Source organism: Wasmannia auropunctata, unplaced genomic scaffold (genome assembly GCF_000956235.1).
Source record: "Wasmannia auropunctata unplaced genomic scaffold, wasmannia.A_1.0 LD335994.1, whole genome shotgun sequence".
Lineage (NCBI taxonomy): Eukaryota > Metazoa > Arthropoda > Insecta > Hymenoptera > Formicidae > Wasmannia > Wasmannia auropunctata.
In genome coordinates, this window is record NW_012026896.1 from 2,400,266 (window position 1) to 2,425,967 (window position 25,702).

The following is a 25,702-nucleotide window of genomic DNA, read 5'->3' on the forward strand; positions in this document are numbered from 1 at the left end:
AAGGGTGTGAGTCAAAGCTGTACAAATAACTAATTGTCCTCTCACACAGATTTTCATACATAATTAATTGCTTGTGAGAGCGAATGAAAAAATCGCGCGCGCGGTTGCGAGCGCGTTTCAACGGCCGGCGGATACATTCGCGACGTTTACTTGGAGCCTTTCCAGGCGGAAAAAAGGTACTGTATCGCGATATGTAGCCGCGCCACATCGCTCGCTAAAAGGCCAATTATTACCTTCTACCGGTTACATGCACGCGAGGCGCGCGTTATCGCGATGTAATATTTCGTAATCGCGATATTACGGCGACAGATCGCCACGTCAAAGTTATCGCCGCGATCTCGCCGGCGCGTAATTAACACCTTAGCAGTTCAATGCAATTGACCTGCATAACGCGTCCCGTTTGAAGTATATCCAGCAGATCACGCCTCCGGTTAATTGGCGGCACTCCGTAACCCGCATGAGTATTAGCGCTGACGTGTGTGATGTAATAGCGCGGTAATACGCAGTTACTTGGGCAATTGCTCCTGCGCGCCATGATTGTGCCCATGACAGAAGCCTTGACGTCTTGGCAGCGCAAAGTTTACCGTATCCGAGGAGGAGGAGGAGGAGGAAAGTGGCTCCTATCGCATAAGTACAAACACGAGATTAATCCCGTATATATACTTCGAAAAAAAATTCAATTGATCGTGGGCTCGAAAAAATTTGTTTGTTTATTTACTTTCGCGCGTCCAGCAAAATTATAACTCACTTTCTCTCTTTCCAATTTCATTATCTTTTTACGTAGCAATATTTAAAAAAAAAATCACACAAAATAATAGAATTACAGAACCTCGCTAATGAACAGCAATAAAGGAAGATATGCGGTATACAAGTGGAACGATAACGGATGCCGAGCGGAATTCCAGCTTCCGACGAGAGCGACGAGAAAAAGCCACGAGGGTTGCTTCTTGGCCACAAGGAGAAGCCCTCATTCATCTCCCTCTGTCCGTTTCCATTTCTGCAGCCACCATCTTCCGCGCCGCTTCTAATTTCGGCATTAAGAGGCTCCCGCGGCTCGAGATTGCTGCTCGTGACGGCGCGGCGGCATAATCGCGTTTTGCGGCCGCGGGCTAAAGAATTCCGACCGGGCTGAATACGACGAATCGTCCGCGCATCTGCAAATCGGAAATCTCCGCTCGTCGAACAAGTAGTCCATCCAGTAGTCCGAGCGAACCCTGATGAACCTATAGGCTTGCACACGTTCGCGCAACGTTCTGCAATTGCCGAGCAATTTCATCCCATCCGCGCTCCCATTCCGCTTTGGCGTCGCGCCGCTATGGATCTTTCTCTCTCTCTCTCTCTCTCTCTCTCTCTCTCTCTCTCTCTGTCTCCGCGTCTCGTAATACTAGTATTAAGTAATGGCGTTGAGTGCCATCTCCGGACCAGACGGCATATTAATTCAATTTTGCTTACGTAAGGTAGGTAGCCGGGACCAGACGAAGACACTAATTGCGATTTTTAATTAAGGCACTGATTCAATTACGTCCCTTTATCCGCTCTAATTATTAATGCCGGCAGAGGGTGGCTGAAGGAGCAAGAGAGAGAGAGAGGGGGGGAAGGGGGGAGGAAGGTAGGACGAGCGGGGAGGATTACAGTTTGCTCGGATGGCACCTGACGAATGGCCCGCAATTCTGAGCCGGCCTTGCCGAACGCGACGCCGCGCGCCACGCCGGCTAAAACGCCGGCCGTTTGCCAGGAAAGCTTATACGACGACATCTCATCGCACAACGACGTATCTCGCTGATGCGGATTTAAACGATTGCGTCCCGCTCATTTAAATTCGGGACCGTCGTTCAATACGCGCGCCTCGAACTATACGATGTCTTCAGCCGCTGATGATATTTGACGTATGCTGGAAAGAATGCAGGATGCGCAGTATAGTGGAATTAAATGCAAAGGAGGACCGGTAAATATAAGGCCAAATTCTACCTCTCTCGCGATGAAAAAAAATCCTTCCTTAGGTCTTAAGAAATACGAAAATAACCGTCATTTGTACGAGAAGTGGTGCATGGGAAAGTTGCGAGAATAATAACAGTAATAAGCTTAATTATAAGCCAAATATTAAGGTTTTAATATTTGGTTTATACGTAGATCTTCCTTTTTTCTCCCTTCGCTTTCGTTTGAACTGCTCTTGCAATTTTCTCAATATTTTAGGAAAGTAATTTAAATTTTTACTATCAGAGTTTGATGAGAGGAGACAGAATTCGCGAAATACGATCATTACGTTACAAGAAATCTGAAGAGACTCCACGGAGTTTGATCGAAGCGAATCTAGAAAGCGCGAAGATGCGAGCAAAAAATTAACATGAAGCGTTTGAAGAAAGTACATATACATAGATACACGATTACCTTAAGTTCAATTTAAGTCTTACTTTAACAAATTAAGGTTTGAAGAAGTCAATGTTATTATTCATATTAAGCAACACCTATCGATTCTACTTCCGTCGAATATTTTATCTTATTTTACCTTCTAATAGATTTCTCGATTTGCTTTCGTTGTGCGAACCACTTTGATGAAACGACAGCAAACGATAAGCAGGCAAATAACGTAACAGTAACACATTCTCGGCTGCTGTCGTCATTTCCAATTGCATTTCGAAATAGAGCCGTGCGGAAAATACTTTTCTCATGATCGTATTTTGTACCGTTGTAGAAACGTACCACCGCCGTGCGCCAGAAACGCAAGCAACGATTTCCTCGCAACCCCTCCCTCCTCCCGCCGTACCGAGTTCGGAAGAATCTTTCCGTGTGATCGAGAACGTTGTTTTCCTAAACTTGAGCGTACATGGATGCGCTTCGCTCGTTTCTCAAATACGTGACGTCGCTGGGAAGAGCGGAATGGGAGAGAAGCGTCAAGGTAGAAAGGGGTGAATCTGCATGCAATTGATATTTTTATCAAAAAAAAAGAACAAAAAAAACAAATTCGAATTTATCAAGTAATTTAAGTAATATGGAAATTAGTTAAGTCTGTGATTTTTAACCTTCTTGCTTGATTGTGCTCTTTTGCAATAATTCTCTGGAATTATTAGCTTCAGGCACGGTCATATTACTCATTCCAGTCGCGAAACTGAAAAAGAAAACGCGAGCATCGAATTATGAAAGCACAATGGATAAACGGAGGATAGAGAGAAAATTTGCGAACGGGCCGGAAGAGAAAAAATGGCGAATTCACGCTTTATTCAGCACGGCCGTATGTTCGACAAATGTCGAATCGGAAAACAATTTAGACGCTCGTCGCTGCTGAATGCGACGTCGAGAGGGGACACCCGGGACGACGGAGGGGGCGGGGACGAAGAGCCGGAGAGAGAAACCGGAAAAGGCCTCGAGGTACACCGAGGCGGAAGACGAACAACTGGATAAACTGTTTCCTCAAGGAGCGATACACGGGCGGGAGTGAGGGTGGCTCTATCGCGGCGTGGAATCGCAATAAATAGCTCTCCTGCAAACGTAGCCGGACAAGTGGCTGAAAGAGTAGTCAGGGAACAGACACGGGGCAAAACGATGAGGTGGCTGATTTGAAGGAAGAGAGAGAGAAAAAGAGGAGACGTGTGTCGATGCGGATAAATTTGTTTTCGAAATATCGAGAGATATCGGCACGCCGCTGCTATCGATTAACGTCGTTAGAATTTATTGTCGTTGTCGTCAACAGTATTTATATCCTGCAGCGATCCTGTCCCGGCGCGACGTATTTCTCCTCCGAACGTATCAAATATGGATTTTATCATTCGTGTTTCAACTCAAAAACATATATATTGTATATTTCAAAGTCTTTTATTTAATGTCTATATTAGTTGAGAGAAATATTTTATACTAACATTATATAATAATTAAAGAAATATTTGTTAATGCTCATTTTTGCACTAGAAAAAATATCCTTTTAAAAAAATGTGGAAAAGAGGACATATGTCATAGATAATGAATTATTTTGAGCTCTAAAATTCAAGAAAAAGGGGAAATAATAAATTTACGACGCAATGAAGAAGGCATGACATTGGTGATAGAAAGAAAAGTTTTCCACAGGAAAACCAGGGCACAGAAACCGGAAGATATATCATAAATAAATGAATCGCTCTCGACCGCAAAACTCGCGGAAAATTGACTAAATAATGTAACATGCCGTTACTCACGTGACTTACTCCCTGCGGTCAGAAATTCTACAGTATCTCCTATGACGTATTAAAATGAATGAAGTATTTTAATCGCAAGTTTTATGCACCACTTACAGAACGAACATTTCGGGACGCGAGCGCAACTTAATTTCGAACACCTTTAGACAAATAATTGCTTGTGCAATGAGATTAAATTACAGAGATTAATCTCTTAAATTACAGAGATAATCTATATTAAAGAAAATAAAACTAAACCAAAAATTAAATTATGTATAAAATTTCAATGCACCAAATTTTCCGATTTTCATGTAAATATAATTCTTCTCGGATCTTGCGATATTTTTATCCTTAAATACATCATTAAATCCTCGTATTTGCGCAAGAATCTTTTAACTCTTTTTTTAAGATCTTCTTGGATATTACATTCCGTACCAATTACGTGGATAGACAATTGTCTTGAGAGATGACGCAAGTATTTTTCGCTTATCCGATACAATATTGTAGCGCAGGCATATTGTATCCGAGATTACATTCAATGTTGGCCGTCAGATGGAAATAAACAGGCAAATAAACAGAGATGTTAATGCCCCGACCCGAGGAATTCTTGACAAAACAAAGGCATCCATTCGCAAAGAAACTCTAAACAGTTCATCCTCGAGAGTCGGGAAAGGAGAAGCGTAGAATAAACCTGGACGATCTCCCGAAGCAGGCATTACAGTTAGATATTAATCACAAAGCGGATGTAAAAAACGGACGAGAAAGAAGGTACAGTGAGATGATGGTGTCGGCTACACTCTATTCCATCTCGCAATAAATGGAGAAATATATAATGTACGATTGCGGAAAAACGAGATTGCACGTATAAAAGAAAAACCACTCAATTTCAAATGCAATCGATACTTGTAAAATTTCCGAGCATAGAAATGTTGACCTGTCGTGCGACAAGATACTTAACGTTCAACATTGTAATGTAATTGGAGAAGATGTAACGCGCCAATTTACAAAATTTATTGCGAAATAAGATCGTACTTTAAATAAAATATAGGAGATACTCTATACGGGTAGGACGCGGCTACAGTGCTTCAATATTGATCACGGGGCAGACAAATAAGGAACACGCACACAATGGGATTTTTAATACAAGGAATCTATCGCGCGGGTTCCCCCGGGAAGAAAAGCGGTCATTTGCAACAATCTGATATCCCGCAATAGCCGACGTAGAACGGGAAACGCCTACAACGCCTTCGGTATTAATAACCGAGGCGGGATACAACGGTGGAACGGGAGGGGGTGAAGAGGAGGGGGTCTAGGAAATATATAGTTATTAATGCAAACGGGACTTGAGAAATTCCGCTCGTGAAACAAAGTCCGGACCCGCCGCCGCCGCCGTCGCCGTCGTCGTCGTCTTCGACGTCGCCCGGAGCTACTTGGACTCCAATAAACACCAGAGAGACAAGCGAAGGAGGAGAGACAAATGAAGAGAATTACGACAAGAGGAGAAAATGGAACGACGACGGTAGGGGCGCGCGCCCGCTTCCTCGGGCATTAGCAGGTCGTTAACGCGTACACGGACATTTCCAATTTTCATTTATGACCCTCGTGCGCGCCCCCGCGACAAGTTTAGACGGGAAAAGTTTCGCCGCCCCCTTCCGAAGGAAATGCGAATGCGAAATGCGAGTGGGGAGGAGTGTATTATACACGCTTTCGCGCGGATATACACGCGCGCGATGAGCAACGTAAATAAAATTGAAGCTTCATGAGGGTTCCACATTACTTAACTGGGGAGACACGCGCGGTCAAGCCGCGTCCAAAGGTCAAAACGAACTTAGCCGGAATTTTGACCTCGAGAATCACGCGCCGTGGTCTACGGGATATTGAATCCGAAGTTAGGAGAGATGTGGACCTCTGTCGTAAAGGTAAATAAAATAAAGGAGGAGGAAGAGCAAAAAAAATGAGCAATAAATTGTTTACGCCATGAATTATTTGATTCATATCATTCTGTAGACTGTCACTTTTGTTACGTCATTTCAGTTACACTTGATGGATCGAGAGTAGGATAATATTATGGTGTTTTGATCTGCTTTATTGACATAATGGAATCCATCTGAACGCGTCATCAATTAGGCAATTTAATGAAAGTCATGTATTATCTTACGAGGTAGATACTTTAGATTAATTCTTAAATCCTTTTCCTACAAATTTTGCTCGCTAAAATAATAACCTCGCAAAAGAAGGTCGATAAAAATCTAAACGCAATTGTACGTACAGTTATTTCAAAGTTGCACATCGAACTGATAATGTCGTCGATCAATGTACATTATTTTTCGCGGAATAAAATTTCATTGAATTAATTTAGTTTTTAAATTAAAAAAAAAATAGCAAAAGAACGAGATACAATAATATAATGGTTCGGAATAGAGCGAGAGAGGGAGAGTACCGTATGTTACCGCGTTATTTCGTTACCTATAATATTGTTACATGTTCGATCTATCTGATGAACAAACGTTCCCGTGTTATTGTAATTCCATATTCGATATAATGCTGAATAATAATACTTCCCGAGCATTGTTAAATTTATCTGTGTCCGCGAATCGATCGTAACTCGCTTGTGTAACGACACAAGCGCGCTGTTTGCTAACATGTAATGTACGCAACTAGAAAATATCCGTTGCGGCCGCCAGAAAATACAGCTCGTGCGGCTGTAAACACTAACTTAACGCAAGGTGCACATCGGATCCGTAACACACCGGCGTTTAATTCGTTAGAGTACGACGATGAGAATTTCTGGATATTTAGGGGAAAGGGGAAGGGAGATTCCCGTTTGCGCGGAAGATAGGAGGAGCGGCGGCCGACCGCTCGCAAAACACACATACACATGCATACATACATACACGGTGCAAGTTCGCAAAGTTGGCCGTCATCCCGGCGCAAGAATGTTTGCCCTTGCTGTGCCTTGGGCCAGCCCATTAAGTACTCGCCTCATCGCCGCAAGCCGCAAGCCGCAGGCTAACTGAAAATTACCGTGCCACTGAAACCCTTAAAACCGTCCTAGGATTTACGTTGGCGCACGACGCCGAGATGTATACGTCGCCGTCCGCTCCCGCGCCCGCGCCCGTTTCCTCTCCTCGTACGAGTAATTACGTGGCAGAATTAAAACGGGAACGTTACGACCCACGCGTGCAACCGTGCGGACGGAGGGGGCGGAAGGGGGAGAAAGGGGACCGGGGGAAAGAAGGAAGTTGACCATCATCGCGTAACAATTTTCTCCTCGTTTTATTTATGCGGTGCTTTCCGCTCGCAATTTTTCCCCCCTTCCTTCACCACTAATTAAGTGTTTTGTTGTGCGCCCTTTTTTTCCTGCGCACAAACGAAAAGGCACACGAGCGAAAGACGAGAGGACAAGCTTGGCGTGCTAAAAATATTTACGTTACACTCATTCGAAAAACCACATTTAGCGTCTTTTCATGTCGTCATTCTGTTAAGCCGCGTGAAAAGAATCGTCAAATAAAATTTTAATAAGACGAGGTGAAATATAGAGAGAGCGTGAAGAAAACGCTGCTGCGCGCTTCTTTCGGAACTTGTCGTGCCTTTTTGCATCTGGGTCGCTCTTCCCAAGTAAGTAATTAGGGATCAATATATGTTAAATGTACTTCCCCATAAATCACTTCTCACATTAATCATTCAAGAAGCGGCTTCCCCGGGCAAAATTTGCGCGTGAGTCTGGCGAAATAACAAAGTCCGGATAGCGATCTATCGGCGTGAGACAAGACGTAAAAAAAAAAATTGAGTGCACGTTGCGTTCTTTGCGGCGCGTAATGTCTAAAGTCACGGAGCCATAAAAATTATACAGCAATTTCAAGACAAAAAGCGAGCAATAACGCGCTTTTGGCACGGAGCGTTTCTTACTTCGTAACTCTTGTTATAAAGTAATATTCCAATCTACTACTCAAACTGCCGCAGTCGATATAGCCAAGGTTATAACTTTTTCATATCTAGGAACACATTTTTTTTTAATTCAGTAAGACAATATATTTATTAATTTAATTATATAATCAGAAAAAATTTTTAATCAATGTAATGTTATAATTGGGCCATAAAAAGTTGCCATCTTTAAAAAAAAACTTATAAATATTCAGTAACGAATAATAAATATTTAAACAAGGGTTGCGACGAGATAATAATTCTCTCCATAAAAGTAAGAATACAAAAAAGTTATTCTTCTTGATATACCTCGCAGGCTGGAAATATATATATTCTTACTTCCGGCTATAATCAGTAGAGCTGGTTTTTTAATTTATTTTATGCTACAACTGCTGCAAGACTGCTGCGTTATGGCTTTCCCTCGATACGCTTGCAAAGAAAATGATCTGGCGAAAGTAAGAGGATAGGTCTCGCGTCTCGTTTCGGGTCCCGAAGCTATCCCCTCCCCCCTGCCGTATCACTAAGAACGCGCGGAGTTATTATATTATCGTACCCAGCTCTTGTAATACACAGAACGTAGTGTATTCGCGTGAAAGAGTTTAATAAAGAATCGAAGGAGGTTCCAGCTCGCCCGCGCCCCACAATGTACACCCGCACACAACGAACGAGTACAATACAGGTCGTGTACAAAGGGACAGAAATCGATTCCCGAGTTAAAGAGCCCGAATTCACGCAGAAAGCGGGGCAAACTATTCGGCACCGGGGGGTTCCCTGATTGGTTAACAAACTGAATACCCGCGTAACATTTCAGACCTGCGATCCGGTCAAGTGTTGGCCCCCGGTTGGAACCCGGTGAGCCGTGAGTCGTAGCAGTGGAACTCGCCGGCGGAGCAACTTCTCTTAAATAAGCAAACCCTTTGGCGGGATCGCGCGCATCTGAGAGAGTGCTACGTTTTCTCCCTCCCCCTCCCTTCCGTGAACTTGTGTGGGGAGAGAAGGAGAAAGGGGAGGAGATTGGCATACATACGCGGAGCAAATCTATCGTGACGTAACTTTTCGTAACAAAGCTTACGGGTCGTCGTGAGCAGCACGAGTAATTCTATCCGGCGACTCCCTTGTTCAGCCACAAAGGGGAATGTCAACCGAAGACTATTGTCTCGAACACAGGAAACGGCTAGCACTAATGGTTAACTGTGACGTAAGTTTGAGGCGGCATGCCTCAGATATTCCATTCGTGTAATCAAAATTTATCGTGTCATCAGTCTCGAACATTCTCCCAAGTTTTGGATTTGGCGTTAGAAATCGCGTTCACTTTCAAGATTATTAAGGATATAACACGCTCAAATATTCTTGCCCTTTTTTTAAAATCTGGCAGAAAATTTCTTTAATGCAAGGATACAGGTTGGCTTTTTAATTTAAATCGGATACAGACAGTTCATTTGTTCTAATATTAAATTGAAATGCAAATAATTTATAAAGGCAGGAAGAATATTTATCTAAATATCTAAACGAAGCAAACTTTTGTACAAATAAATCGGAGAAGCTGGAAAGTTTCGGAATAAATATTTAAATATTAAATTTCCAAGTATCTTGGTGTTTAAACTGTCACTGCTAAACAGGTATATTAAATATTATTTCTATGTTTTAACTGATTAAAATCATTTAGATGTTGAATTTTTTTTATTTCACGCAGCAGTGTGTAACACTGTAAAAACTTTCAGTTTATAATTGTATTTCCTCACTTTGATGTTACAAATGCGAGAACCCGCGCTCACATTCGATCTCCGGTGTAATGCCGAACTATGCTCGGCATTAACCGCAAACGCAAGCAGCGAACTGTACGTAACTATCTCGTTTTGGCGGACTGTCAAAATTTTCGATTCAACCAAGCCTCCTACCTAAATCCGCACTCACGGGTAACCTGAGGGTCGCGCGTTTCGACCATAATCTTGCGAACTTGGCTGTTTAGTTTATGGATAACTTAGTTCAAAGTACGCGAGGAACTTAGTCAAAATACCTTACAAGTACGATGCAGCCGGCGAAACATTTCAATTTTGCCATAATACGGACATTAATCTCGAATCTAATAACATCGCAGTGACGAGCGGATCGGATTGAAGGGTGAAATTTAAATCAAATTTTAAATTGAATTGGGTGTTTTTAAAAACACACGTTGAAAAATTGCTTGGATAACGATAGAAACTCTTGTCCGTATTGTGTCCGTTACAATTTTTGTATATAAAATTATGTGTTATAATATTGTACTAGATATTTTAATTGTAATTATATATAATCACATTGGTTACTTCAATTTTCAAAGCTTATTGACTTATACCAAAACATCCGATTCAATCAAAACTTTTCTCATTAAATCTCTCTCTCTCTCTCTCTCTCTCTCTCTCTCCTCCTCTCTCTCTCTCTCTCTCCCTCCCTCCCTCCCTCCCTCCCTCCCCCTTTGTTACCCTCATATTCTAAACATAGATATTTATTTCCACCGCACCTAAATTTTTTAACTTCGATTCATCTCCCAATCCGATTTGGTCGATATTGCTGTAGTATATCTTTTTGTAGTTATACATATATCTTTTTATAATTCCCACGTGCTGTGCCGTCTGTTGTTGCGTTTTCAACAATTCTCTCGATTGGGAAGAAATATCACGCGGCGCAAAAAGAAATAACTTTGTCGAAGAGGAGTGTACCCAGACCGCTAACAGTTATCCGTGTAAATATTCGATCTTGATCAACACGCAACACGATACGCTTAATCCGTTTTTATTTTTTAAAGCGCCGATAGAAAATCCGATCAAAGGGCGCGCGCACACACACATACACACACACACCCACACACGCGCGCGCGTGCGCGCAATAACGATTTATATAAATGCCCGGTCTCACCTCGCAGAGAATCGGCTCGGCGATGTCACGAAAGCCCGCGAGAGAGAAACGCGGCGCGCAAACATTTCCATCAGGGGCGCGGGGAATCGTTTATCGCGGCGCGTGACGTATTTTTCTGCATCCCCGTCTCTCTTTCTCTCGGGGAAAGGGGAGGGAAACGCGAGGGAGAAAGGAAGGGGGGGGCGTTTTCAATTTCGCGCAAGGCTATTATTGGCGTAGCCGCCGACGATAAGACAGCGAGCACGTAAACGAGCACGCGGACGGCCCGCCGCGCCGCGCCGCCGCGAGCAAAAGTAGGTATACGCGCCACGTCTGAGAGCTGTGTGGCCGCACCGTATAATACATTATATCGGCGTCGGTTTCGAAATATCGGAAATCTTAGCGTGTGTCGCGGTCGTGTTCCGTCGAAAGAAAGGAGGTCGCCGACTCGCGCCGGGCTTCGAGACAAGCGTTTTACATCCGCCCTCCGGCTACGCTGTACGCCGCCGTTAACCGATGATGCCGTGAGCACACCAAGTTTACCCTTAACTTCGCCCGAGGGTGGCCGTGCGCGCGCGCGCGCGCGCGCATACTCTGCACAAGGTACACACAAACGTACACACCTCCGCGCGCACGAAGGAAGACACAGACTCGCGCGCACACGTTTACGTTGACGCAACAACTATCGTCCGGGTTTATCTGCGAGGCCACGGAATTTCCGTGGCAAAATTTTATATTCTCTTTTCCCTCGACCCGAGAGAGAGAGAGAGAGAGAGAGAGAGAGAGAGAGAGAGAGAGAGAGAGAGTGTGTGTGTGTGTGTGTGTGTGTGTGTGTGTGTGTGTGTGTGTGTGTGTGTGTGTGTGTGTGTGTGTGTGTGTGTGTGTGTGTGTGAGAGAGAGAGAGAGAAAGAGTTAACATCGCTCTTAGCGAGGGGTGTAATCGTCGTGCCCGCACTACCAGCGCGGCGCAGTGCGAAATTAGCGGGTGCTCTCGCGGCGAATGAATCAGCCCCGAACGATCGCCCGGCGGGCGGCGGCGGCGTTCGGGAGTAACGACTTCGTTACTACGTCCGATTACTCACGCCGCCGGCGACGACCGGGGCGATTTTCGAAAACGTTAAAGGATGAGAAAGAGCGTGTTACCGCCGCGTTATATGAGAAACTCTCGAAAAGTCGATATGAATATTTCAGGGAACGGAGCTATGTGCTGCTACAAAGAAGAGGTTTTACATAAGTGTAGGTTCGCGCCAGGCCCCTAACGAACCACTTTCACTGAACTCCTCGATCAATTGAAATCGATCTTTCCTCGCGAAGGCAGTTAATCATTTGTCATTAATTTGCAACTTTCTACATTAATTACTCTTGCCGTAAATCCTCGAACATTACAAATCTGGTCAAGAAAATTTTGAAGATTAATATTTACCACAGAACAAAATTTGGTTATCCGTTTATTTCTAAAATTGTATTTTCAAAAAATAGATTTTTTTAATTATTTGTTCTTCAAAACCATCTTGAATATTTTACTTGCTTGAATTTTTAATTGTAATAATAAATATTTGATAATCAACGAGGAATATATCGCTAAGATAATTAGCGCAATTTTAAATCGATCTACAAATAAAAGAAGATACAGAGGAGATTTGAGGGACATATTTTATATCCATTTATTACAATTTTCAATTGTGAAGATTAAATTAAATTTTTTAAATAAATACTTTTCTTTTTTCGTTACTCTGCAATTTTAATTCAAGTCGAAAAGCTGGAGTAATATTTTGCACTTTTGGAAAGAAATGCTTTAGATTTGCTTTTCATATAACGTGATCGAAAAGATTCAATCGGATCTGTGACTGAGAGCAGACATGATCTTAATTATCTGAGATTAATTAAAGTTGAACGCTACATTTCTCTGTATCGTATATCGTGTATTGTACACGATCCGATGGAACTGATCAGAGTCGTGGCCTATGCAGCCTAAGAGCCCTGATTATCTTCAAACGCGAAATCGAGTTACCGTCGCTGCATTGCGACGGTAATGCTATCAGGAGCAGTGTCTTCCATAGCGGTTTAGAACATCTAACATCTAACACCTTGCCCGAGATCTAATTCCTTTACGTAAGGGGACTACAGGGAAAGTCCTATGCGACATGTCTATGTCTATATTGCCTATCGACGAGAGGAGTTCGCATCGAATTTCTCCAGCGAGTTTTCTTACCGTGTTGTTTGTGTCGCTTAAGATAACACACATCAGTTTGACACATAATCTAACTTTTTCTTTCTTTAATTTCTCACATTTCGTAATCGATCAATACGCTACGAATCCATTCGAACTGAATTCAATGAAAAAACGGAAATATGGCAAAAACTTTTGAAATATGTACATATCGAACGATATATATATATATATATATATTAAATAAACAACGCGAAAAAAAGATATGTGGGAAGTACTGAATAAGTACTGAATCTATTATCGTACTGTTATGTCGTTTTTAATTAATAGCGGCTCGCTGGATCGAGATTTCAGAGATAGGAAAAGTGAGAGGGGTAAGAAAGATGAACAACTCCGAAAGTTCGAGAGAGAGAGAGAGCCGCGCCAGATTCGTTCCTCGGCGCAAAGTCGTCGGCCGTGATCGAAGAGGCAGGATCACGACGACACGGAGAAATGCAGTCGAGAGCAAAATCTTCGGGAGCGATCGTCATCATTCATCCCGGGATATGCAACGGGAACGCATCTACATCGCCACGCGGTGCGCGGCGGCGCGCTATCTTAACGGCGGCGACCAACCTAGTTTGCGTCCCTCCCTCCCCCCCTCGCCGCGCTATCGACGGGGATGCCGCGCCAAATGACCTGGCACTGAAAGATCGCGCGAAATCGCATCGCGCGCGCGACGGCAGACGGACGGATTCGTCGATCGGCGTGTCTTTCGGGGTAAACGATCGACTCTCGCGCCGCGCCGCGCCGCGCCGCTGCCGAGTCGTTATCGGAGCGTTCACGTGCGAGGCGTAGCTGATGAATGGTCCCGCTCGCCAAGGTACGGGCCCGTCACGCGAGACGTTATTTATAACCCGCCGAGGTAGGGCGGAAGGCCTGTACGTCATCAAGCGGGACATTCCTTCTTTTTTTCCTTTTTTTCCACCTCCTCCCCCTCCTCCTTCCTCCTTTTCATTCATTTTCGCTGCGAACGTCCGCCCCCGCGGTCACGCTTTCGCGCGATCAGCGACCGAAACGACGCGTATCGCAGGCATCGCGCGACCGTCTTCGCAACAGCGGGGAGATTGAATTCGCGGGGCGAGCTACACAATCCGACGCGACGCTGGAAAGAGATTAATGCTCTCGCTGCCCGATTTCTCGATGACCGGGGGGGAAGGGGGGGGGGCAAACGAGCCTCCGAACGAGAGCTACGCTTCGCGGACAAACGCTCTGCCAAACGTTTAATTATTTACCGATAATGAGGCGGGAGGGGGAATCGCGAGGTCGTCAATTTCCACGCCAAATGGACCGCGACATAAACGTGGTGCCGATTATTCATTGTGTTTTCTCCATTAAACGCTCGCCAAAGCTAAACACGCCGTTTCGTAAACCGGCTTTCGAAACGAAATTCGGGGGAATAATCGTCGATGTCGTATCTGACGTTTTCTTATTAAGAGCTTAGCACCAAGAGCCTTTGTGCCTGTAATAAGTTTTTGAGGTGACGAGAGATAAATCGCGGCTGTTAACGCGTGCGTGTTTCGTGTGGATTAAGAAAAATGTTTATACAACGCAGGAAGAGAATAATGAAACTGAATTGTATTAAAAATTCTCGATATAAAACGCAGGTTGTTCGGAAAGAACGTATTTTTTTAAGTTGCATCTAAAACTGTATTTATCGTCAATTGAGATCACGATGATTTTATTTCATACAGACGTGCTTTACAAATATAATGTACTGACAGAAATCTTTCATAAAAAAATAGATGAGATTTTGACGCGTAAAAAAATACCGACTGCTTTCTTTCTATCTGACAACATGACATTTCGTCCAAAAATAGGTTTTTTATCTACGAAATTAAAATTAATTTTTTAAAAGGTCAGAATTTTTTAAAAAGTTGAAATTTAAAATTTTTATTCTGTATCTAATATTTCAGTAGTATGTGAGGGATTAAACATTCTCTCTCTCTCTCTCTCTCTCTCTCTCTCTTTCTCTCTCTCACTCACTCACTCAAAGCAGAAAATGTTATTCTATATATCAATTTTTTATATTCCATGCAGCTTCATTGCTTGTTATTATATGTGCTATTTTTATTAGAATAAAGTTTTTTCTAGCGTCTAATTTCAACAGTGCCACTTCATAAAATAGAATTTCCTGTCCGCGCCGCCGAAACGAATGTAAATGTTTCAAAAATATTATCGCATCTACGGGAAAGATTCTATCTCAACTGCGTAACGACGTTAAACGTTACATATTTGCCTATCAACCGTATTTACCATAGATACTCGGGGCGTATTTGTCCTACGGAATTAATAATATACCGTCCCTCCGACAGCGATAGAGAGCGTCACTTGCCGCTTTATCCGGCCCAAGTAATGGTACCTACCTACCTATTTCACGTGAAACACACGGCGTACTTTCGTGCGGATACACATCAGTGCTCCAACCACTGACATACTGCAATATCGCATGATCGTTTAGGCTTTGCCGGTGAGGTCCCGGTATCCATGATCGTGTCGACATGCAAAATGGAGACATGAGTTAATATTCAAAGCAACTCCGTCGAGCTGACCTCTTATCATGGACGCCCGAATATTTACTAGAGGCACTATAGGAATGTTGCCGATCTATAGGCATTGTTTATGCATTGCGTACCATCCCCGAACACGATTTACCACACAATCGCTGGCAAAAAAGTTGACTCGTAAACGAAGACGAGCGCAGAGCGATTTGAAATGCAGAAGTTTTTTTTCCAGTTTTTAAGCCTTCATTCGTCATTAATATAGAAAAACGCTAATAAACCGGATGTACATTATGTAAATTAATTTGCAGCTTAATCGTACATAACGCATTTCTCACTCCTCCCCGTTCATTTTCAAGAATTTCTAGACGAAATAATTATAGAATTTAAATTGCCGTTTAAATGATGACCCGAACGATGAGAATTTATTTCATATTTATGCATAAAATACATGTCAATAAGTAGGAAATAGCGGGAGAAAGAGAAAGAGGATGTTATTTATTAAGCGTTCCGGGATAAATCCCTTCAAGCGCAAAAATTTAGCAGAATATTACATGATAATCCAGCTCGTGCATGTACTGTATCAGCGCAATACAAATGTACTTTCATAACATCGTAACACGTTATAATATAACGTAAACTTGTACAATAAAATAACATATAATTTATGATGGATATATATAGAGATGGGAGAGAGAGAATTTGTTAGTAAGTCCCTTTTTTTTTACAAATGTCCATAGCTATTTTACACATATGCTGCTTATCATTCCAAAAAATTCGAGACGACGCCGTTGGCGTTAAAGCTCTGGAAATTACAACTCGAAACACGTGCATAAATCGGGATAACAACATTGAGTGACATTAAAGTTGCATGTTTGTATCTTAAAAACGCGCGGTGAAAAAATATGCTCGCTATTGGGAACGTTAATGGTTGTTACACACGGGATTCGGGATGACAGAATTTCCATCCGCGCTGAAACGGAAGTAAAAGTTTCACCGCGTTTCCACCGTGAAAAAGCGCTATCGGGGGAAATGGTGGTCCGGCCCCGCGCGTTCGGCTGATTACTACTGGCAGCTTAAAAGCGATGATACATGCAAACGTAAATCAAACGGTGAAGTATTTTCAATGCACGGGTCCCCAATTCGGTCGCGTTAAGTCGCGTCGAATAACGGGTAGGAAAATCTCTCACGATATTTACTTCCATTTTGTCGCCGACGCGATAAACCGTTTAAAAGTTTTTGAATCGCGGCAAATTTACGCGCAAATCGGGTGCACGTTCCGTATAAACAAACGTTGGATTTGCACTTTAGCGTTTAGAGGGTAAATCTGTGTTTTTTACTCAACGAGTGAGCTGAAACGTGAAATTTGTCCGCTAATATGTTGTTTTCCCAATTATTACAGAGACTTTTGTTTGATTGTGCTTTTATTCAAAACGGAAATGAAAGATACAATAAAACAACAGGTCTTTCTCTTTCTCCCTCAGTGTAAATTATTTAATTTTATATATTTTTTTAATTGCGTTCAAAATTATTTTTAGATACTACGAGAATTTAACATTATTGTTGACAATTATATTTTTAGAAAGTTTAACAACAAACTGAAAATTCGTTAATTCAACAAGCAGACATATAATTTTTTTTATGCCAAAATAAATTTGGTTGAAATTTTTGTTAGATACAGTAGATATTTCAAAATATATATTTTATAAATTTCTTTAGAAATATTTCGATTAAAATGCTATTTGTAAGTTAACAATCTATTAAACGATTAAACGATTGTTAGCTCTAATAAATACACAAGTCAATCAGTATTTTAAAAAATGAAACAACTCTTCCTCTAATTTAATGTACTCATACCCATTATCTTTCCACGATAAGAATTCACGCCGATATTTTCCACCATCGCTTCACCGCGTAAAAATAACGCCCGTCACGACCGCGGATCGATATAGCTAGCGAAATAAAAATACGAGCAATTTTCAAAATTACCAATAACACTTTCGTGCAAAAAGTTCATGCACACCGTTGACATACTTTGAAAACGCGACTGACGTATCCGCCTGTATCAATTGGATCGCTGATAGTATGATTAGTTCCACCAATATGTGCAGCCATTACACTTTTCGCGGAACAAGAATTCAACCCGTGACATTTCATTGTCTGCAGCCTGTTATACATTTGCACGTGGCACGCATTACGTTAAAAGCGATCAAATTGTACCTGTATTATCGAAACTAAAAATCGTTCTTAACTTTCAAAATGAATTTTCAAACTGTGCTCCTTTATGGAAAGACTTGAAACTTTTTAAACTTGTGTTAATTAAGCATCTTTCGCTTAATTTAGTGACTAAGCTCATACGACCTTTATAAGCCCTTTACTTAATATCTTATACCGAAAATCAATTATACAAGACACCAAAATATTTCTTTTTCGTACGATAATTATTTATATCGTACGGAAAAAAATATCTTTCTCTCCTCGTCTTTGTATTAATTTTGTATGCTTGGGTAATATAGCGATTGATTGACGTAGTACAAGAACAGCGACGGCACATGTGTGCATCAATAATATAAAAAGATAAAAATATAAGAACAAATACATTTTTCGGATATCGATGAGGATTTGCGTCTTCGATACCTGAATCGAGTTAGAATCCGCACGTATCGCTCATGGCTTTTTTAAGTACACTTCTCGAATAAGTTTTATGCGTATTCTTCGTTTTTTTCGTCGAGCATGATTTCCTTCGCATTATTTGTTTCCTTGTAATTCGTATTCCTGTTGCCTTTAGTTGAACTAGCCGCGTTGCTCGAGTTCTTGTGTTACTTGCATTCCCGGAGTATTGTATTCTCGAGAATAGAGATAGTTTCGATTCTTGGTGTTGGCAAGTATCGAAGGAGTATAAATGAACGAGAGAAGATACAAGAGGATTATATTTATGCACGTAAAACCACGGAAGCTGAATATAGAAATAAAATTTGTATACGACAAGATTAATATTCATTGATATATCAAAGTGATTAATGTTACTTAAAGCTTCTGTTACATCATGATTTTAAATTATTTTGGATTTACAATTGAATCTATATTTCAATTCTGAAATTCTATCCGCTTGTGCATAATATCGAAAATTATCAAAATATAATAATAATAATTACGCTATAAAAAGTTAATAATGTTAAAGCTGTAAAAATGAACGGCTTAAAATATTCATTAAATTTTTAAATCAGATTGATGGGATTTTAAATATTTACAAGGATAAAATTATTTTTATTTATCCTTGCATAAATAAGTTTCGTCAAAATCGGTTCGCGATACAATGATACACTAGAATTTTGTTATGAATTAATCATACAATTAATCTATAAAATTAATTATATAATACAACTATAGTAACCTGTAATTTAGAAATTAGTTTAGAGAGATTTTAGGACACCAGGAATTCGTTTTTTCTAAGCTCTCTCATCGTTATATCACTGAAACTTTCCGCATATCGCCGGAAAGAAATCTCGAGGAGATCGGCTGCTGGCGGGGGGAGGGTCCGCCATATTCGTGATTGGATTGACAAGTACGTGGAGACGCGAGTAAATCTTTAAGCCCATCGCAACATCTCTAAGAGCACCGTAGATTTCGTGCCTTGATTCTGCACTCCTTGCACGCCCTGCCACAGTTTCTGTCCGTGACACACAGTGCCGTACGTCCTGGAGGATAAGGAGACAGAGGGACGAGAGAGAGAGAGAGAGAGAGAGAGGGTGGAGGGAAAGAGAAAGAGGGAGGAGAGAGAGGGGGGGTATCCCTTATCACACACACATGTATTATACGTGTACGTGCGTGTGCGTACGCGCTGCTGAACGAACGTGTGTCGACGTCCTCCCCCGTAGAGGGTGAGTGTGTGCGCGCGCGTCGGTGTGCGCCCCCGTGTGTGTATGCGCGTTCGTGGACCCTCTGCGCGCTTCCATCGTCCACAGAGGGGTGGATAGGAAGCGCGCATGCTCCTACGGCCGAGAATCTCCCCAGTCAGGGTAAATCTGCCACCGAAACAAGACGTGGTGCGTGCCGTCATGCTATATACAATGTCGCATACGCGTACGGTCGTCGTGACGAGTTCTTAAAATAGCGCGGGGTGACAGCTCGCGGGCCGGGTGGATCGGCGATGGAGAGTCGCGGCGGGTGGAGTTTCGTGCTGATCGTCGAAACGTAGCCGGTGTGCGCGGAGAGGAGCGGTGGGATCCGGAGAGGAAGACGGGAAAAGAAATATAAAAAAAGAAAAAGGGCACGAGACGCACGGTGGAACGATTTCGGGCGATGAACTGTTGATCGCGATCGTAAAAAAAAAGGGAGGAGGTTGTTGCGACGAGCGCGGATTTGACGGCGGAGGCAGTTATGCGGTGAACGGAGAACATTCCTGCGACCGGATCCCGCTGGCTGCGCGATCTCGAGCGATCTCGAGTAGAGCGACGAGGAAGGAAGACGGGTAGTGGCGTTCGGGAGTTACTTTTGAGTCGATTGGCGAGTCCGCGCGCGATCGATCGGCCGCGCCGGACGATCCGGCGGCGGCACGCAGTGTCGATCGCCGGTGCTTTGTCGCTGCGTCTGAAAGACTCGAGAGCAAAGAGAGAGAGAAACTTACGAAACGAGAGAAAGGGAAGTGTTCTCGAGACGACGCGTCTCGCTATGTGCCTCGCGGCTTCACCGCGATCTTCAATTCTCGGGACGTCGCCGACGCGGACCGCGCGCGTTCGCGCGACGGAGGCTGGGACCGCCCTATGAGGGGACTCCCCCGATTCGTCGCTGGAAAAATCGTCCGAAATCGTCGTGCGAGGACCGTGAATCGAGTCGAGTCGCTTGCCACGCAAACGGCTCTTTCAGCAGCCGGAAGATTTAAAAATCGTGTGGCGTGAAGGAGCGCGAAGACTGCAGTTGAAGAGACTCCGCGGAAGCGGAGCGGATGAGGAGAGGATATAGGTGGAAAGTTTTCCCGCACAGCACGCGGCACGCCGCGCCGCCCGTCGAAAGTTTCGTCATAATCATTTCCGCGAGCGCGTTATCGCCTACGTGGACGACTACAGGGGATAGACGACACACCGAAGTGTCGGTAAAATCGTGCGGCGCGCATATATATACGCGTCGTCTCTTAACGGGAAATCTGGTGCCACAGCACGCGACGTCGATCTTCGTCGGATAATGCATCCCCGTCAGCCTCCCGAGAGCTTCGGATTGAAATCTCAGATTAATCGCAACTAAGCCCGCCGACCTGTCTCGCTCCAGCCGCCGGATACGGCTGTGCGAGATTGTGCGTTAATAATCGGCATAAAAGACATCAGAAGACGAGAGAGAGAGAGAGAGTAGTCAATGTGATAAGACCCTCCCGGTGTCGTCTGGTGGGGTGTATGTCAGTGAGTGGGATGGTGGTGGTTGTAGCGATCTCGCTAAGGAGGATGTGAATCGTTTCAGTATCAAAGTGCAAACGTCTCCCGAAACAAGTCGCGGACATGGCTCTGAGATGGCAAGCGAGGCTCTCAATTGCTGCCATACTCTTCATGTGCACGGAAGGTAATTACTTTGCCGATCTCTAATCGTCCTGCATGATGACCGTGTCTGCGACCGAGAGAAAATAGGGATGGCGTGCACTCGCGACGCTTAAGCGGCCCCGTGTGGAGAAAACCATATGAAAAAGTACGCTCGAATTGCGACGAAGAAATGACGACAGATATCGTGTAATTGTTATTAATGTGTGCTCTTGTTCAACCGTCGAATTTTCTCGGCGCTTCCTCGGCAGGTCCGCGAACTCGCACCGCGAACGTAATTTAGTAACAAAAAGCCGTCATTATACGGCTAACAAAATTTTTTTCGCTGGTCTTCTGAAAGTTGTGAAATTTCTAAAGCTGCAATGATACATCTCTAATTTAAACAATTATTCAGACACATTATTCGCATTCTTGACCGTTCGTTGACTTTCTTGTAAAAGAAGAAATTTTACCATTTTGTTTTACAAACGATTTACTTGGAGACACTTGTCAACCATCATCACTAATTCATTTACAAAATCCATCTGCATTGTCAATATTGTCGTAGGAGAGAACGGCGAGAGAGACCGATGATAACTGAGAGATGAGAAATAGGCTTTTAGCATAAAGGGGCATATACACGCGGATACCTAACGCGAAGCAGCGAAGCGGCAGCTCTCATGACACAGATAAAATCTCATCTACTACCGTCCGCGATAATTAAGATTCAGTTTAATTACGTTAATTGCAACGCGACATTCGCCGCTCGAAGAGGAAGAGAGAGATTTACGATTGCTGTTCCGAGTCAAAGAGTGAGCGTGGTACGGGAAAGAAACGTCGAGATTTATGGCTCATGTTTGCGCTTCGTAAACGCGGAGGAAGTCGATTGTTTGCTGTTTGCTTGCGATATTCATACAATTCCTTCACCGCGTATGGTCGAAGTAAACTGAAAGAGGAAGATGATTTATAATTTGAGCTTTCAATTGCAGATGGGCGTGTGGAAATGAGGGAAATCGCGGGAAAAAACGAGCGTTACGTAACTCCTTTTTTTTCCTAAAATTACAAATACATTTTGTGAAACAGCCATGTGTAATGCATATATATTTAAATGAAACTAAATGAAAAAATATTTTCAATATGCGTGAAAGCGGCATTTCGATTTTGTAAATACCGTGCAAATTCTACTTTTTTCTTTCTAAAATAACAGATTTTTTTTGAGAAGCAATTATGTTTGTATATTTAACAGGGATTTAATGAAAAATCTTCTACGCGCAGAAACAGAATTTCTAATTTGCGATGTGTAAGAATTTCATGTAAAGGCGAGGTTACTTCAAATTTTTGCATTGTCGGTGATTAAACAAAATAAAAATTCACGATAAAAACGAGAATAATGTATAATAGATTTTAAAATAATTCTGATATTTAATTATGATTATCGAAGAAATGAGAAAAAAAAGATTATAAAGAATAAAAGACTCTAGTGGTTTTTTTTTAATTTTTAGATAGAAATTTTCAGTTTTCATAGATTAAAAGCTTTTTTTTAAATCTAGTATTTTCTCACAAAGCGAAAATCTTGTGTATTTTTAGAGCTTTATGTGCGCTTCAGTTGATAATAATTCATGTCTTTCATAATACACGACGCGCCATCTTATTATCTTCGTTTATATTACAAATCAACCATCTCTCTTCCTACCCTCGCAAAACGATTCATTAATCATTTTAATTAATCGGCGAAACGACGAGAGCTATTTACTTTTATTACTTCCGCCGCTTCATCTAGCAAGAGCACTAATTATCTTTTCTGTATTCAGCAATATATCGAATGTCAGAAACGTTACAACTATGCGACTTGACGTATAATTGTAAAAATGTCCATATTTTACGCGAAAGTTATCATTTGAAAACATGTTTTGCTTATATACGTACTTTTAATTATTTTATCGATTTATTGCAGATAGCACATGTATTTTCACACATGTGGAATTATATTATAAACTTCATAATATATAAAATGTTTGAACTAGTTTCAATTTTTTTATTATAAATGCGGTTATGTGTACGTGTAAACTCAATAAACAAATAATTAAATGTACTCTGTCCAATACGCACAAATTTTATCTTTTGCACTATTTAATTCAAAGCTATAATAGCGAACTATTAAAGCATCTCATTAAAGCGTTGAGTTTAATTAATGATACCTGCATCTATTCTCATTAGGCGATTATGTAACGGTATAAATCTAGATGTATGATTCTTCAGATATTTTCATAAATTTAAGCAGCATGTTCTCTTCAATCTTTACCTCATTTAGCGATTCTGTATTTTATTCTGACAAACTTGTTATCTTAAATTTTGCACTTAATCTCTTGTTATCATCATATTGTTATAAATTCTATCGAACTTTTTGATAAAAAACACAGAGACCTCTGTTACACAGAAATATAAAAAGAGATGCTGACTTTACAGAAATGTATGTTCTACCAGAAATCGGGTATATATGTGATATATGATAATTTTTAATTTACATTTATTTAAATAATTCTTCATTTTACTTATCAAGAGAATGATTAGCCGTATGAATTCGACGTTAACTACTTAGTTAACATGCCGCGCGACGTTTATCGCGCGTGCGAGAAATATCGGGGGATCACGTATTATATCCGACGTAACTGTAGCCCCGCCGACTTGTCGTGTGTGACGCGAGGGGGTTGGTCGTAGGGAATAAACGGAATGGTACTTGGCGACGTGAAAGGAGTTACTCAATTGAATCCACGGTATCGGGCGATAAAATGGTACAGCTAATGGAATTACCGGGGCGCGCTTGCATGCGTGCGACGCAAATTTATCGCATGCATTATTCATAACTCGGGGCCCCAAGTCGGCCAGTGCCGCGCGCCGATGGTGCTCGCGCTCGCAGCAAGTAAAGCGCTTCTCCTTCCGAATATATGTGCGTGCATCGATTTTGGTAGATGAGAGAGATGACGCGCGGTATCGATTGGCGATGTTACATATGGCTATGCATGGTAAAAAGTCAGGCAGGAGAGGCCTCCAGGCGGATTGGACTCGTTTGATTCATCGTCGTTGTAGTCATCGTCGTCGTCGTCCTCGTCGTCGTCGTCGTCGTCATCGTCGTCGTCGTTGTCGTCGTCCTCGTCGTAGTCGCAGTCGTGCCGTTATATTTCATAGCCTTGCTTCACACCTCGTTTGCGCCATTGTCGTTCTAGACGAACAACTTTCGCAATTTCATTCAGGACTGCGACAAGGACTTCGCGCGCGAACTTGGTCCAGGTAAATTAAACGCTTGTCTCCGCTCGCGCGATGCCTAACTCGGCGATCTTCAGCTGCCCAGGGGCCTCGGAAATTCAAGCAATTACCGTCGCTCCCGCGGGTGCGAGATAAAAAACGCCGCCGGTCGCCGGAGGGGCGCCGAAGCGGGGAGGGGAAGGAAGTAGGTTGAAATAAACCGTGGCGAGGGGGAGCGGGTGGAAAGAACGAAATGTTAACGGAGATTTAACGTGGCGGAGATTAAAAGTGGTATAATTTCGACGCCCCCCTCTCCTTTCCCCTCTTCTGATTTTCGATGGATGCGGCAGATATATGTTTCCACTGCGCGAATAAATACAGAAACCATTTTCATGTGTTTACTGTCCGTAGATAGTGCGTTCCGAAGCCGGAACAATGGTGCACCGATTTTGGAATATAGTACCTGGTTTGGGACAATAGTTGGTAAACTATACGTGTCTACGTGGCGTATTTTTGCTCCCCGTTTTCAAATTTATCGCACATTCGCAAATATTAACGTCAGCCATGACAGAAATAACAACGTTCTAGATACGCATCGTGTTTCATATCATCCATTATATGAATTCGTATTAGTATACGAATTTATTCGAATCGATTTTCTCGCAAAAATATCGCACACATATGCACGACGCTAATGGTTTACAGCGATAAAATATTTTCGATTTTTATATGTTTTCGATATGAATTTTTATAAATCAAATTGCATATATTTGTGTATAAATTATAAAATCTTACATTAGCAATTTCTTTTTACGTATATTTCCAAAGTGAATTTAGATGCCCTATAAATTTTATAATAAAATTTAAATTTCAGGATTCCAATCTTAATTTCGAAGTTACAAAAATATTTAATGGATTTTAAAAAATCGCACAAATTTTTGATTGATTAAAAAATTGGAATCTGGAATATATTAACCACAAAAATTCATAAAAAATATTGAGATTTGTTTTTACACTCTGTATATTTATTTTGCCATCGCGGCATCAAATCCGTCGTGCATGAAAGCTTAATAACTTTTCTATATAAAATGTTAAATCCGCTTTTTCGTTACATCTTGGAACTTTCTCTTTACGGGTTCTAAATGGGCTAAAACATGTTAATTGGCTAAGACACTGCGAGATAGTCATCATCTGCGAAGGTATTTCATGTTGGATCTCACGTTATTATAGGATCAAGTCAAGTTAATCTTCTGGAAACGCACCTGTGGTTTAATAGATTTACATCCGGAAAACATTTCAGAT

The 25,702-nt window shown here is 42.2% G+C and overlaps 1 protein-coding gene across 2 annotated transcripts in view; it reads left to right on the forward strand.

Moving 5' to 3' along the window:
- The first annotated feature begins 19,671 nt into the window (after positions 1-19,671).
- LOC105453894 (nectin-4-like) overlaps positions 19,672-25,702 on the forward strand; it is a 45,913-nt gene continuing 39,882 nt past the window's right edge. For both annotated transcript variants that reach the window (XR_974926.1, XM_011696172.1), the window contains exon 1: positions 19,672-21,203. Coding sequence is in view for 1 of the 2 variants with exons in the window: in XM_011696172.1 (XP_011694474.1) it covers positions 21,143-21,203 (61 nt within the window). In the remaining variant the exon portion in view is untranslated. The remainder of the gene's footprint in view (positions 21,204-25,702) is intronic.